Source organism: Sorex araneus, chromosome X (assembly GCF_027595985.1).
Source record: "Sorex araneus isolate mSorAra2 chromosome X, mSorAra2.pri, whole genome shotgun sequence".
In the NCBI taxonomy this organism is placed as follows: domain Eukaryota; kingdom Metazoa; phylum Chordata; class Mammalia; order Eulipotyphla; family Soricidae; genus Sorex; species Sorex araneus.
Genome location: NC_073313.1, coordinates 87,002,683 through 87,017,482, shown reverse-complemented (window position 1 = coordinate 87,017,482; position 14,800 = coordinate 87,002,683). Strand labels below are relative to the sequence as shown.

At 39.9% G+C, this 14,800-nt stretch overlaps 1 protein-coding gene across 1 annotated transcript; it reads left to right on the top strand.

Moving 5' to 3' along the window:
- Window positions 1-1,016: 1,016 nt before the first annotated feature.
- Window positions 1,017-6,353, top strand: CCDC169 (coiled-coil domain containing 169). Its single transcript, XM_004606418.2, has 2 exons — window positions 1,017-1,559; window positions 6,348-6,353. Exons 1-2 carry the CDS (start codon window positions 1,017-1,019, stop codon window positions 6,351-6,353), a joined length of 549 nt encoding a protein of 182 aa, XP_004606475.2.
- Window positions 6,354-14,800: the final 8,447 nt, after the last annotated feature.

The window sequence follows — 14,800 nt, the reverse complement described above, 5'->3', positions numbered from 1 at the left end:
GTGTGTGTATGTGTGTGGGGGGGAGTGGGCTGCGATGATAGCCTTTCACGCGGCCAACCTGAGTTCAATTCCTTCGCCCCTCTCGGAGAGCCCAGCAAGCTACCGAGTATCAAGCCCACATGGCAGAGACTGGCAAGCTACCCGTGTGTATTGGATATGCCAAAAACAGTAACGATAAGTCTCTCAATGAGAGACATTACTGGTGCCCACTCGAACAAATCGATGAGCAACGAGATGACAGTGACAGTTAAGATATGAGTGTGTTCAAAGAACTCTAGAAAATCACATGTAAATAATTAGACTTGTATGTCAGCAATGATTCATCACATAGAATATGAATAAAAACCCAAATTATTATATATTATTTAAAGCAAATTCTGTTCTTAAAAGATTCAACACATTAAAATGAGAAAATTACTCAAGGGACTCAACAAAAGATTTGAGCTGGCAGAAAAAATAATCAACAAACTCAAAAATAGATCAATATACATTATCCAGTTTAAAAACAGACTGTATAAATAATTTTTCAAATTGAAATAAACCTCAGAGTTTTGCATGACACAATCAAACACACCACATGTAAATAATGAGAATTCCAGAAGAGGGGAAACAAAGGGGACATGGTAAGTATTTGGCTGAAAAATTCTTAAATTAAGTTACTGCTACACATCCATAATTTGGATTAAACTACACTTACAAGAAGTTTAATGCATTTTATGTAGAACAAACACAAAGATAGTCATAGCTAAAAGAGAAAAATTTGAAAATACCAAGAGGTTCAAATGATAGCGTATACAAAGAGCCATAATAAGAGCTCAGTTCTCCTTAAGAACAATGAAGACCAGAAAGGAATGCCATGCCAGATTCTAAGTTCTGAGAGAAAGAAAACGCTCAATAAAGACTCCATGACAACAGCTCATAGCACATCCTTCTGGCCAGCATCAGCTGTCCCTTCAGTTTCCACTTATAGGCTGTGTTGATGAGATGTGTGTAGAAGAACTCTTTGACCAGATATTATGGAAGATGGAAGAAGAGACAACTATGAAGGTGTAAGTACTGCTTACCTTAAGCAAAAGTTAAGGGATGAAATTAAAAGGAAAGATGCAGTACTACTCTCAATATATGAGTTAAGACAGAAGATCACGGAACTAGAAACTAAAATCAAGAATGGAAAAGAAGGCTGTGAGTGGAGAGTGCGTTATGAGGCACAATTGGAAATGAATTCTCACTTAGAGAAGCAAGTGCTTTACCTTAAAGAGAAAGTGGACAAAGTCCGTGGAAACTATACAGATAGACTAGCTTCTATTCGTGTCTATGAGCAAATGCCAGTAGAATCCTTAATTGAAGTATTAAGACACCTAAGTAAAGAAAAAAGGATTCTTGAAAATCAAGTAAAAGACTATGCACTTAGACTGGAACAAGAATCAAAGCTTAGCCGCAAGGCCCATGATGAATGCTGTAAATATGCAGCTGAATTACACTGGATATCGTCACATCCAGCTTTCAGAAGACAGCAGGTAGATTATATGAAGAGAATGAAAGATAATCCAATGAACGCAGTAATGCGTCATGCAACTAATCATGAAAAAAAGAAAGGATCAGATAGAAAGTCTTCGGGATCAAACTATTTTCCGAGACTCAATCTGTGATTCCAGAACTGGTTGGTTTCGATTTCTTCCCTTCATCTTAATAACAGTGAAGTTAATATTTAACTCATTTTCCAGGGAATGAAATAGAAAATGAAATGAAAGAGCAAATAAATCTCTCCAGTTCTTTCAGAAGTCTGTTCTTGTGTCTATGTGGAAGCTCTTTTTCTTAGCAACTTAGTTTAGTTTCAAAATAGAGTGACCACAAAGTATTTAGTAGCAGTGTTAGTGATTCATAAAACATCATAAATATCATATTGATGAATGTAGGCATCATTATACTTAGCTTTGCTGATATGCCCATGATCTGCTGATAGTAACATTGCAATAGTATTTGGTTTCTTGTTGACTATTATCTTAAAATGTGAATTCATAGAAACTTTTTGCTATTTTAAGTTATATCCTGTTTGCTTTTTAAACTCAAGTTGTAAACAAAACAAATGGATTTTTAAACTTCTGCTTGAAGTGCACGATATTATAGAAAGTCTCCAATTAAGAATCAACTTGATTGTATCCATTTTGTCATGAATTACGGAGATGTTGGGCAAATCCCTTTATCTGAAAGGTTTCCAACACCTACTCAACTACAAGGTCCTGCCTCTTAGCACATGGGGATTTAAGGCATTTTATGATGTTTCTTGATTTATAATGATGCTTTTGAATCAAACTTTGCAATTGTCCATAATAGACTAGAAGTAGAGGGTGGAAGAATCTGGAGAAATAGCTCAAAATCATCATTTACTTAGTGGTACCTTTATCCCAGCTGCCTTTTCCCCCAGCATGTGAGGCCGGCTTCCAAGCTCTGGAGTGATCTTCCTGGCCCTTATCTCTACTATCCTGGGGTGTTAGTCTCCCATTATGTTACTTTATATTCCACAAATGAGTGCAGTCATAAAATGGAATGTGCCTGCCACAGAGGCAGGGGAGGGGGGTCGGAGAATTTGGTGGGGGTGGCGGGAGGGATACTGGGAACATTGGTGGTGGAGAATGGGTTCTGGTGGAGGGGTGGGTACTCGATCATTGTATGACTGAAACGTAATCACAAAAGTTTGTAAGTTTGTAACTGCGTCTGTAAATGTGTTTGTAAGTTTGTAACTGGGTTGTAAATGTGATTCATTTTTTAAAAAAGTACACTTTTAAAAAAATAGCTCAAAAGGCTAAGCATTTATCTTGCATGCAGGAGGACTGGGTTAAATCCCTCACGTTGCTTCATTCCCTAAGCACAGAACCAGAAGCAGTCCCTAAGCATCACTAGGTGTGAACCACCCCAAAAATCACAAAACAAAAAAGGACTAGAAGGACTTTTTAAATGTATTTATAAAATGTGTCAAATTCTTCTATTCACATTTAGGGTACTTTTGTAACTTTCATGTAAGTCTATAACATGCATATCCTTTTTTGCTCCTTTTGGGGGTGGAAGTTGGTAAACCCAGAGCTTACTCCTGACTTTGCACCCAGAGATTACTCCTGGTGGAGACTCAGGGGACCATATGGAATGCCAAGGATTGGGTCTGGGTCAGACTGGTGCAAAACAAACACCTTACCTGCTGTACTATCACTATGGTCCCTTATTTGCTCATCTTAACACGTGAAATGGTTAGAAATTAAATTTTCAGAAAACTCATGTAGTTAATTACCCAATTGTGTTCTCACTGTATATCTGGCACTAAGATCTAAAGGTTACTAGGTATCATCATTAATAAATATCAAATGCATTTCTATAATTATATAGAAATAAGAGAGAATATATAAATTTTATATGGTCAAGCAATAATTATTTTTTACTCATGTAGTTACCTAATGGAGTTCTCACCATATATCTGGCACTAAACCTAAAGGTTACTCAGTATCATCATTAAAAATATCAAAGGCATTTGTATAGCTATATAAAAACTAAGAAGAAGATATAAATTTCATGTGGTCAAGTAATAATTATTTTTTATTTTTTAAACACATTATATTTCAGCATCAGTCCCACCACCAGTGTCAACTTCCCTCCACTTGTGTCCTCAAGCTCCCTCCCATTCTCCCCACCCCCAGCCTGACTTCTTAACAAATACTTTTTATGTTTTTGTTTTTTGAGGCCACACCCAACAATATTCAGGGGCTACTCCTGGCTTTGCACTCAGAGATTACTTCTGGCAGTGCTTGGGGGACCATATGACTTGCAAAGGCTTGAACCCAGGTCAGCCTCATGCAAGGCAAACACCCTACTCAATGTACTACCACTCTGGCCCCAGATACTTATTTTTATATGACTTTGATATGTGATGCAGTAAAATAAATGTAACTCCCTATAGATTACACATTGGAACAACTGGAAACATTCTCCTCTGATCTTTTTTCTCCCCTTCCCTTTCCTTTGTTGTTATTACAATGACCCAGAGTCTGAGATGCTTGCCTGCATAGTTTGGTTACAGAAGTTACACACTTTTAGTTGTGATGCTCCCACTTACTTGTTTGCAGTGCCTCGTTGTATGTAGCAATGCAGGGGAGGTTGCACATTTTATTGTGGCACCAGAGGTCACGAATGGCCATGATTCTGGCATCACACTCAGCATAAGAGGGCATCTGGGGACCGTTCCAGTTATCAAACTCAAGCCTCATGCCTGCAAGGTAGGTAAGTACTCTCCAACTAAGCCAACCTGGGTCAGACTTCTTCAGGAGACTGAATGAACGGTTTTGATGCTCTTCATGTTCCTAGAGCGAGGAGACGTCATTGAGCTACACTAGCATAAGACAGGGATGAATGGAGACGTTACTAACACCCGCTTGAGCAAATTGATGAGCAACTGGATGACAAGTGATACAAGTGATAGAAATGAAGTATATCATTACTGGAACCAGAGAGACAGTACAGAGGTTAAGTCTCATGTATTGCATGCAGCCCACCACAGAGCAATAATGAACACTTATAGTTTGTTCTCTTGAGTATCATGAGAAGTGAATCCTAAACACAGAGTCCCTAAGCACTGCTGGGTGTGGCCTACCCCTTCTGCTGCAAATTAAGCTTGACTAGCATTTTAAAAGCCTCCCTTAAAATATGATCATTTCTTGGAATGAAGAGAGTACAACAGATAGACCACTTGCCTTACATGCAGCAGACCCGGGTTCAATCCCCTGCATCTCATATGGTCCCCTGAGCACTGCCAGGAGTAATTCCTGACTACAGAGGCAAAAGTAACCCCTGAAATATTCCAGGATGTGTCCCCAAAATCCCCCAAAAATGTAGGAAATTTTTACTTTCTTCTAAGCTTTGAAGATGTTTTGTTAGGTGAGAATTTTTAATGCAATTGTAAATTGAAAGCATCAGTGCAATAATGGCACATGGCTCCTTTTGTTTAATGCTGAAAGATATGCTAATATCAGTATCCTTACATTTAGAATTCATAAGGCAAAAATTCAGTACACCAATGTTTGTGGGAAAGTTTTAAATGCCTAGATGTATTACAAAATACCAAGAAATGCCACTTGCATAAACAAATACTGCTACAACAAAAAAAGGCAATAATCATTGCTGGTGAGAATGTGGTGAAATTGATGTTCATTAGTTTATTTGGTTGATTTTTGTTTTACTTTGGGGTGTGGGGTGAGCCGCAACTATTGAACTCAAGGCTTCACCCAGGCAAGGCAAGTGGCTAACTCTGAGACACTGCCCTCGCCCTAATATGAAGAAACTGGAACCCTCATACTCTGATAATGAGGTTGTAAAATGGTTTAGTCCTTTTGGACAATTGGACAGATCTGCAAATGGTGAAACATTGGAAGCTGGGGATAGCACAGTGATAGAGCACATGCTTTGTAGACATGGAGCTACAAATTGGATTCCCAGCAATGCCACACATGCTAATTTCATTCTTGACACTTTTTCAATTCTTGGTGCCACAACAAAGTGTCAAATCTCCAGTGAACCACAACCAAGTGTGTGAAACCCCTTGATGACCACAACACCAACTAAGGGAAGGGAAGGAAGATTTTTAGAGGGTTAAACATGGGGACAGAGGAATAGTAAGTTAGGTAAGGCTCTTGCCTTGGACCCTGACAACACAGGTTCGATCCCTGGCAATTGATATGGTCCTCTGAGCAATGCTGGGAGTGATTCCTGATTGCAGAGCCAGAAGTAACCTGTGAGCATCACTTGGTGTGGCCCCAAAATAAGCAAACAAAAAGGTTAAACATAGGAGTAGCGTATGACCAAGCAAACTCACACTTATGTGTACCCAAGATAAATGAAAACCCATGCCTACATAAAACACACATGTGAATGTTTATCGCATCATTATTCCAAAAATCCAAAAAGTGGGAGGCACTCAAATGTTCATCAACTCATGAGCTGGGAAACAAAAGGTAATATTATCCAACAATGGAATACTATCCAGTGGTGAAAAGGAATGAAGTACTAATATATAATATGGCATGGATAAACCTTGAAAATAATATTCTAATTGGGGGGAAAAGTCATTCAGAAAATGAGAGTTAAATCTATTTTTAGGCAAATTTATTGAGACAAAAAGTAGGTAAGTAGATGCTTGGGCTAGTGGAGTCAGAAGGAGGATGGATGATATAGAGAATGGTTGTCAAAGGTATAGAGTTTCTATATAAAATGAAGAAAATGCACTAAAAGTGACTGTGAGTGTGGCTGCAAAGCTCTGGAAATGCATTAAAAACCTCTGAATTGTGCACTTTAAATGGGCTTTTTAGGACTGAGGGATAATGCAGTAAGCTGAGAGCATGCTTTGAATGCAGGATGCCTGGAATAGATCCCTAGCACTGCACTGTTCCCCAAGAACTACTGAGAGAAAATCCCAAGTATCGCCAGGTATGCTCCAAAATTCAAACATACATACATCGTATTTCTATATAATTTATATCTCAATAATTTTGTTATTAAAAATAATTCTAGGGACTGGAGCAATAACACAGCGAGTAGGGCATTTGCCTTGCACGTGGCTGACCCACGTTTGATTCCCAGCATCCCATATGGTCCCCTGAGCACTGCCAGGGGTAATTCCTGAGTGCAGAGACAGGAGTAACCCCTGTGCATTGCCGGGTAAGACCCAAAAAGCGAAATAAATAAATAAATAAATAATTCTATACCCAATAAAATAACCTTTAGAAATGAAGGACCCACCACTAAAGATATTTCCAGAGAGGAGGAAGCCAAAACAAGGGCTAATTATTATCTTACCTTCCTCATAAGAAACTTAAAAAGAGAAAGGTCTTCAGGCTCAAAAAATTGTATCTTGACTCCATACAAAGAAAGAGACTACCAACTGGGGCCAGAGAGATAGTACAGCAGGTAGGGTGTTTGCCGTCCATGCAGCTGACCAGGGTTCAATTCCCAGCATCCCATAGGGTGCCCTGATCACCACCATGAGTAACTCCTGAGTGAAGAGCCAGGAGTTAACTCCTGAGTATCACTGGGTGTAAAAATAAATAGACTACAAATATAGGCACTCACATAGGAAAACATAGAATACTACATGAATATTTTTCTTTCTTTCTCACAGCCAATTTAAAAGATGTCTACATAAAACAATAATTATTAAATTATTGTTGGACTTAGAATATGTAAACATGAAATGTATATGATAATAATAGCAGAAAGCCAGGGAGTAGAATGAGAGCTTTATTTGAGCTGTTTCTGCATACCACTAGAAATAAGTTAGCATTAATGGGAAGTATATTGTTTTAAGTTAAGATGTATATTGTAATCTCCAGAGCAACCACTAAGAAAACAATTCAATAAGCAGAGTAAATAAAGGGAATTAAAATGGCACTCTAGAAAATATCTTTTTAATGTAAAGGGCATCAAAGGAGAAATAGAGGGAAAATATAGGAGACAAAGAAAATAGGAAAATGGTCATTATAAATACTTATATTTATATTATAATCAATAATTATGTTCAATGTGAATGAAATAAGCACTCCAACAAAAATAAGGCATTATCAGATTAGACTAGAAAACAGAATTTAACTGCATGCTGTATATAACAGGCACTCTTCAGATGCAAGACACAAAAACATTGAAAAGATGGAAAATTATATACTATGCAAATAGTAACTGTAGGAGAGCTGGAGCAACCATACCATTGCTTTAGTTTTCTGTTGCTATGAAACAAATAACCACAAATTTTGCAGCTTAAAACAATACCATGTATTAGATCACAGTTCTGTAAGCCATATGACCAGGTAGACTCTTGTGTTTAAAGTATCTAAAGGTCAAAATGGGGTCAGACAGATAGTACAGAGGTTAAAGACATTTGCCTGGCATGGTGCCATTTTTTTAATCTCTAGCCTGAGTATCACTAGGAGTGACTATCCAGTACAGAACCAAGAGTAAGCCCTGAGTACTGCCAGGTATGGCCCCAAATCCCTTCCCCCCTACCACTACCAACTAAAAAAGTAAAAATGAATGTCTTTACCAGGCCGGCCCCCTTATCTGGAATTTTAAGGGGGAAAGTTCTACTTCTGAGTGAACAAACAAAATCACAAACAGACAAAACATGTAATTCCACATTCAAGTGGTTGGCCAAAATTCAATTCCTTGCAATTTTGGAACTAACATCCCCATTTACTTGATACTAGAACCCCGCTATCTTCAAGAAAATAAAAGATCTCGGGGCTTGGGGTTAGAGAGATAGTACACTGTGTAAAGTGCTTTCCTTGGACGTGGCCAACACGGGTTCAATCACCGGTATTCCCTGAGCCCTGCTAGTAGTGATTCCTGAATGCAGAGCCAGAAGTAACCTCTGAGCATCACTGGGTATACTCTGCCACAAAAAAACAAACAAACAAATAAAGCGATATAACCAGAGTGATAGTATAGCAGGTAGGGTGCTTGCCTTGCAAAAGGCTGACCTGGTTTTGATCCTCTGCCCCAAATATGCTTCCCTGAAAACTCCTAGCAGTAATCCCTGAAAGTAGATCCAGGAGAAAATGTTGAGAACCACCAGGTAAGGCCCAAAAGCAAAGGAAATAAAAAGAAAACAAAATATCATAATCCCTTTGTGGCTTTGAATCTCTGATTATTTCTTCCAGCACAAACACGGAGGAAACACTCTTTAAAAGACTCCCTTGATTCGATTCCCAGCATCCTATATGGTCCCCTGAGCACTGCCAGGAGTAACTCCTGAGTGCAAAGCCAGGAGGTAACCCTTGTGCATTGCCAGGTGTGACCCAAAAAGCAAAAAAAAAAGACTCCCTTGATTTTGTCAGGCCCACACTGATAACCTGTGTATGACAAAGGTCAACTGGTTTAGGACTTCAATTAAATCTGGAAGAGTAATTGCTTCATAGCTGCATCCAGATTAGTAGTATTTAAATAAGACATTAACTAGAATCTTGTGGCAGCACCTTTATACTCCTGCCCACCAAACTGGTATCAAATAAAATAGACATTAACCCCACCCCAACAGAAAAGGACTAGAGAAATAAAAATTGATAAAGTGATAAAGGACCAGTTCACTTGGAGTATGTAATGACTATATATACACACACCTAACAGAGGAACCCCAGAATAAGTGACCTGTGGGGAGAACAATTTCCAATATTCCATTACTTAAATTAAACAACTAGCAGGACATCGGTGCCATCTTGCCGCATTCAACAGAGAAGAATCTGGGCGTTCTGGTAGGCAGTGCAGGCCGGAGACTGCTCCAGACCCCAGACTGGGCCAGCAACACCGGGGAGCCAGACGGAGGAGGTACAGCCGGTACGCCTTCTCCAGATGGAGCCCCAGCGACACTGAGCAGCTACTAACACAGCTCCGGGATGCGGGACCGGGACATCTCCAAACCACGTGGCCACTAATGCGGCCGTGTGACCTTTTCTGAAAAATAAAAACATACAATCTATTGATGCCATCCAACATGTCTGACTGTTGGAGGAAAACCTCCAAATAATTATAGTGAGATTCCTGTTGAAAATTGAATGTAATCAAAGTAAGGAAGGAGTAAAGTGAAAAATGTCTGCCACACAGGCAGAGGGGGAATGTGAGAAGTGGTATGCAGGGGGTTGGTGGTGGATCAAATAAGAACACTTTGTAACTGTATCTCACAGTGATTCAATAAAAAAATAAAATTAAAAAAATAAAAATTAAATAAAATTTTTTTAAAAATCTAGCAGGACAACATGCAAGAATCAAGAAAATGTAAACAACAATATTATGAGATTTGACCTAAATGACTGCTACTGAACATTCCATTCAACAACAGCAGATTATACAATCTTCTCAAGCATTGACAATACATTGCATATAGTTTTTATTTGCAGCCTATAATTACCCATAAAACAAAACACAATAGTTTTCAAAGAATTGAATTTTATTTTTTTAACTTTATTTAAACAACATGATTGGGCCAGAGCAATAGTATAGTGGGTAGGGTATTTGTTTTGCATGTGGCCAACCCAGGTTCTATCCCTGGCATCCCATATGGTCCCCTTAGCACCACCAGGAGAAATTCCTGAGTTCAGAGCCAGGAGTCAACCCTGTGTATCTCTGGGTGTGACCCAAAAAACAAAAAAATATAAGTAAATAAACACCATGATTTACAGAGTTATTCATATGGACTTTTGGTGTTCCAACACCAATCCCACAACATGAGTGGCCCTCCCTTCACCATTTTCCCCATTTTCCCAACCATCCCCCCAGGCCTGCCGTATTAGCAGGCACACAATACTTTGTTTCCTATTACTTGTCATAACCAACTTCTAAAGGAATTATCAAAAGTACTCCAGTAAAAGAAAATTTGTGAAAATTGTTGTATCTCACAATTTGGTTGTTAAGTCTTTGTCTGTAGTATTTCTCTGGCCCCATAAATTCTCATATCCTTCTATATGTATATATCATCAACAGAAGGAAGCTAAAATGAAAAGATTTTGAAAGGATTGAAATCATCCATATATACATGAATGATTTCAAGCTCTTTAAAGATTCAGTTCTTGGACTGGAGAGGTAGTACAGGGGTTTAGATGCTTGCCTTTTATACGATCAGCCTCAGTTAGAATCCCAAGCACCACACCAAGTCCACTGAGCATAAACAGGAGTTACACCTGAGCATGGAGCCTGGAATAGTCCCTGTTCACTGCCAGGTGTGACCTTTCCCAAAAGAGAAGCAAAATAAGTTTCAGTTCTTGTTACTGAAACTGAAATTTATATGAACTGACAAAGGACCCCTAATACACAATGAACTAATTATAAGTTATAAGAAAAGATGAAGGGACCAGAGAGATAGAACAGCAGGTAGGATGTTTATTGTGCACACAGCCAACCTGGGTTATATCCCCAGAATCCTATATAGTCCCCTGAATACCACCAGGAGTGACTCCTGAGTGCATAGCTAGGAGTAACCCCTGAGGATCACTGGGAATGACCCTAAAACAAAAAACAGAGTGAGCTGAACTTAATTAAAACTGAGGGGCTGGAGCAATAGCACAGCAGGTAGGGCATTTGCTTTGCACGCGGCCAACCCGGGTTCGATTCCCAGCATTCTATATGGTCCCCTGAGCACCACCAGGAGAAATTCCTGAGTGCATGAGCCAGGAGTAACCCCTGTGCATCGCCCGGTGTCACCCAAAAAGAAAAAAAAAAACGGAAAGATAGCATGTTAAAATGTATGAGATACAGGAGCTAGAGTAAGAATGCATGCAAGGGTTAGAGCACGTGGTTGACCTGGTTTTGATCCTAGTACTGCATAAATTCCCCAAATTCCTGTTCAGGAGTTGTCCCTTGGGACTGCCAGGTGCGGCCCCAAAGCCAAAAAGAGGGATTGGAGGAACGAACTGTACAGAGGGCAGGGCATTTGCCTAGCACACAGCAGGCTCAGGTTCAATATCTGGCACCCCTTATAGTCCACTGAGCCCACCAGAAGTGATTCCTGAGCATAGACACAAGAAGTAAGCCCTGAGCATTGCCATGTGTTGCCCCAAAACAAAAATAAAAATGTTATGGGATGCAGCTAAATCAGGACTTAAGTATAAAAATTATAGCTTTAGTGATGATGCAAGAAAATAAGATCTCAAACAATCTAAGTTTTCACTACAGAATCAACATAAGGACTAAAGAAATAGTACAGCAGGTATGGCATTTGTCTTGCACACGAATGACCCAGATGCCATCCCTGTCATTATATATGGTCCCCCAAGTCCTACCAGGTAATAATCTCTGAGCACAAAGGCAGGAGTAAGCCATGAATACTGCCGGATGTGACAAAAAATCCAAAATAAATAAATAAGTATATTAAAATAGATAAGATTATTTGTGATTAAAAAAAGGAATCACTGGAAAAGGGGGCATGGGAGATATTTTAAAGGCTTGGAGCTCCTGCCTTGAATGCGTGCCAGAAGCAGGTTTGATCTCCTGCTGAGTACCACCAGGAGTGATTTCTGAGTGCAGAGCCAGGAACCCCTGAGCATTGTCAGATGTGGCCCCAAAACAAATAAACGAACAAACAAAAAGGCACACAGTCATGTCTGCAGGCTGAGTCTTTAATGAAATGAACAGCAATAGTAATGCATTCAGCAGCTGACGCCCTACCTCAACAATCACCACCAACGTGATCGTGTCAAGGTCAACACTCAAAAGCTTTATATGTGTTACAATATTCCTGTTGCTTAGTTATTTCTATCTGATTGATTACACCATATGTAAATGGGATTTTGTGGGGGCTGACCACTACTGACTACGTAAATAAGGGTTTATAGAAGGGACCAATAGAGATGCCCTAGGTAAACGAGGGTTTGTGTGATTGGCCGATAGAATTGCATATGTAAATGAGGACCCACCCAGTGGTCTCAATATGGCCCCTCCCTCCGCACTGCTTGCATAACAGAGTTATAAAGTGTGCCTTAAGTATGTTTGTGTCACGGTGGCAGGTTTGACAATTATGTCGCTGGAAGGTATAAATAAGTCTCTGTAAGGTTTTATATCACTGGTCTGTAATTAAATGGTTGTGGCAATCATAGTTGTGGATACAAGATGGGCAACTGGTGAAAAGCTGGAGGAGAGTAATAGAAGAAGGCATTAGAGAGTAGTGGTCTTCTCCCCATGGGGTTAAAGATTAAACTGATATGGGGCAGGCATCTCCTGGGAAAAGCATTATCTCCATTAGTTTTCAGAATGTCATAGATAGTAGTAATTTATACTAGATTTCCCTCCAGGCATTAGAAGTGTCAGAATGCACTTTAATTTATTGTATTAAATATTAAGGCACCGTGATTTACATAGTTATTCATAGTTGAGATTAAGTAGTACAATATTCCAATAATGGTCCTGTCACCAGTGTTGACTTCCCTGGGCCAATGTCCCCAGGTTCCCTCTCACCTCCCAGTCTGCCTCCTTGGCACATTTTCGTGTTTGTGTATTGCAGTTTAGACCTCATTTTTGCAGTATTGTTGGCTCTGTAGCTTATATATGTGAATCTATACATAAACCACATATGTAAAAATATATGCTTATATCACACCTCTACACCACTGATGAACTAGAGGCACCAGACTTCTATTAACCTCCCAGGCCCATTTTTGGGCCACACCCAGCAGTGCTCAGGGCTCACTCCTGGTTCTTTGCTCAGGGATCACTCCTGGCAGGTTCAAGGGACCATATAGGGTGCTGAGAATTGAAAAGCCATGTGCAAGGCAAGTGCTCTACCTGCTGTACTATCTCTCTGGCCCTAGCAATGTACATTTTAGTAGAGAGTGAAGAGTATAACAAGATAGGAGCTGAGCATAGAAGAAGCTCAGGAAACAGAGCAATCCTAAAGATCAAAGGAACAGAACAAAAGTGTCCTGTATTCAAGATGTGTCAGGATACAGCTCATAGACATTGGTGAGAGATCTCAGCATCCAGAATGAAGTTTTTTGGCACAAAACATGAAGTCTTCTCCAATGGGAAGCTCCTGAAATAGAGTGAAATCATCAGGAATATGTGATTTTGGGTATCTTTTTGTATTTTTTGTTTTGGAGCAGCTCAGGTACTGGCTTGGTGCTCAGAGGTCACTCCTGGCAGTGCTTTAAGAACTATGCTGTGCCAGGGACCAAACCCAGACTCCTGTATGCAAAGCAACCCACTGAGAATATCTCCAAACCTTGTTCTTGAAAGGTATCCTGTTTTTGTTTTAGGGGTCACACCTGGCAGTGCTCAGAGCTTACTCCCAGTTCTGTGCTCAAGTATCACTCCTGGAAGTGCTCAGGGGTCTATATGGAATTCCGGGAATCAAACCAGCATTGACCACATGCAAGGTAAGTGCCCTGTTTGCTATGCTAACTCTCTGGCCCCCTAGGGGTATCCTTTTAAAATTGATAGTAACCCCAGATTATATATATCTTAGCATATTATATTTGGATGATGCAATGGTTTAATTAGAGAAATTGGGTCTCTGAATTATAAACCAATGGAACTAACTAGACCAGTAATAACAAGACCACAATCACAGAATGCTGAGCAATCACACCTTACGGGTTTGGTTATGGTGGAAATTTAAATTCAAATGGGTTCATGTGATAACATAAGCAAGTATCTGGCCTATAGAGCAACCTGTGATTAAGGGGTTCCAAGACATTATAAACACTCTATCTCACCTCCATCCTTTATAAGATGGTTTGGTTTGGAGCAAGAAAGAAGCTTCTTCAGGGAGTTTAAGGTGGAATTTGAACAGAGGTCTTGCTTGTTAAAGTTACATTTGTGACTGATTATTTAAGCACATGAAAGTAAAGCCAGTGAGAGGATCACTGTACAATGTATCAGAAAGTCAAACACATCAGTTTTTGAAATATGGAGAAAGCTTGGGTTTAGTGAATATAGGGGTTAAGACACTTGTCTTGCATGCAGCTGACCCCAGTTCAAATCTGACACTATAGAGGGTCCTCTGAGCACCGCTGAGGGTCACTCCTGAGCACGGAACCAGGAAAATGCCTTGAGACCCAGTGGGTGTGGTCAACTTGCCCCCTTTTCAATTTCTTCTCTTTTTTTTGGGGGGGAAAGGGCACAGGGCTTACTCCTAGCTCTGTTCTCAGCTCACTCCTGGTAGTGCCGGGAATTGAACCAGAGTGAGCTGTGAACAAGGAAAACACCTTACCCCATCACTATCTCTCTAGTCCACCCAAAAGTTTTTAAAGGGAAGGTCTTATATTGCAGTCTAGAGAATACTGAGGTA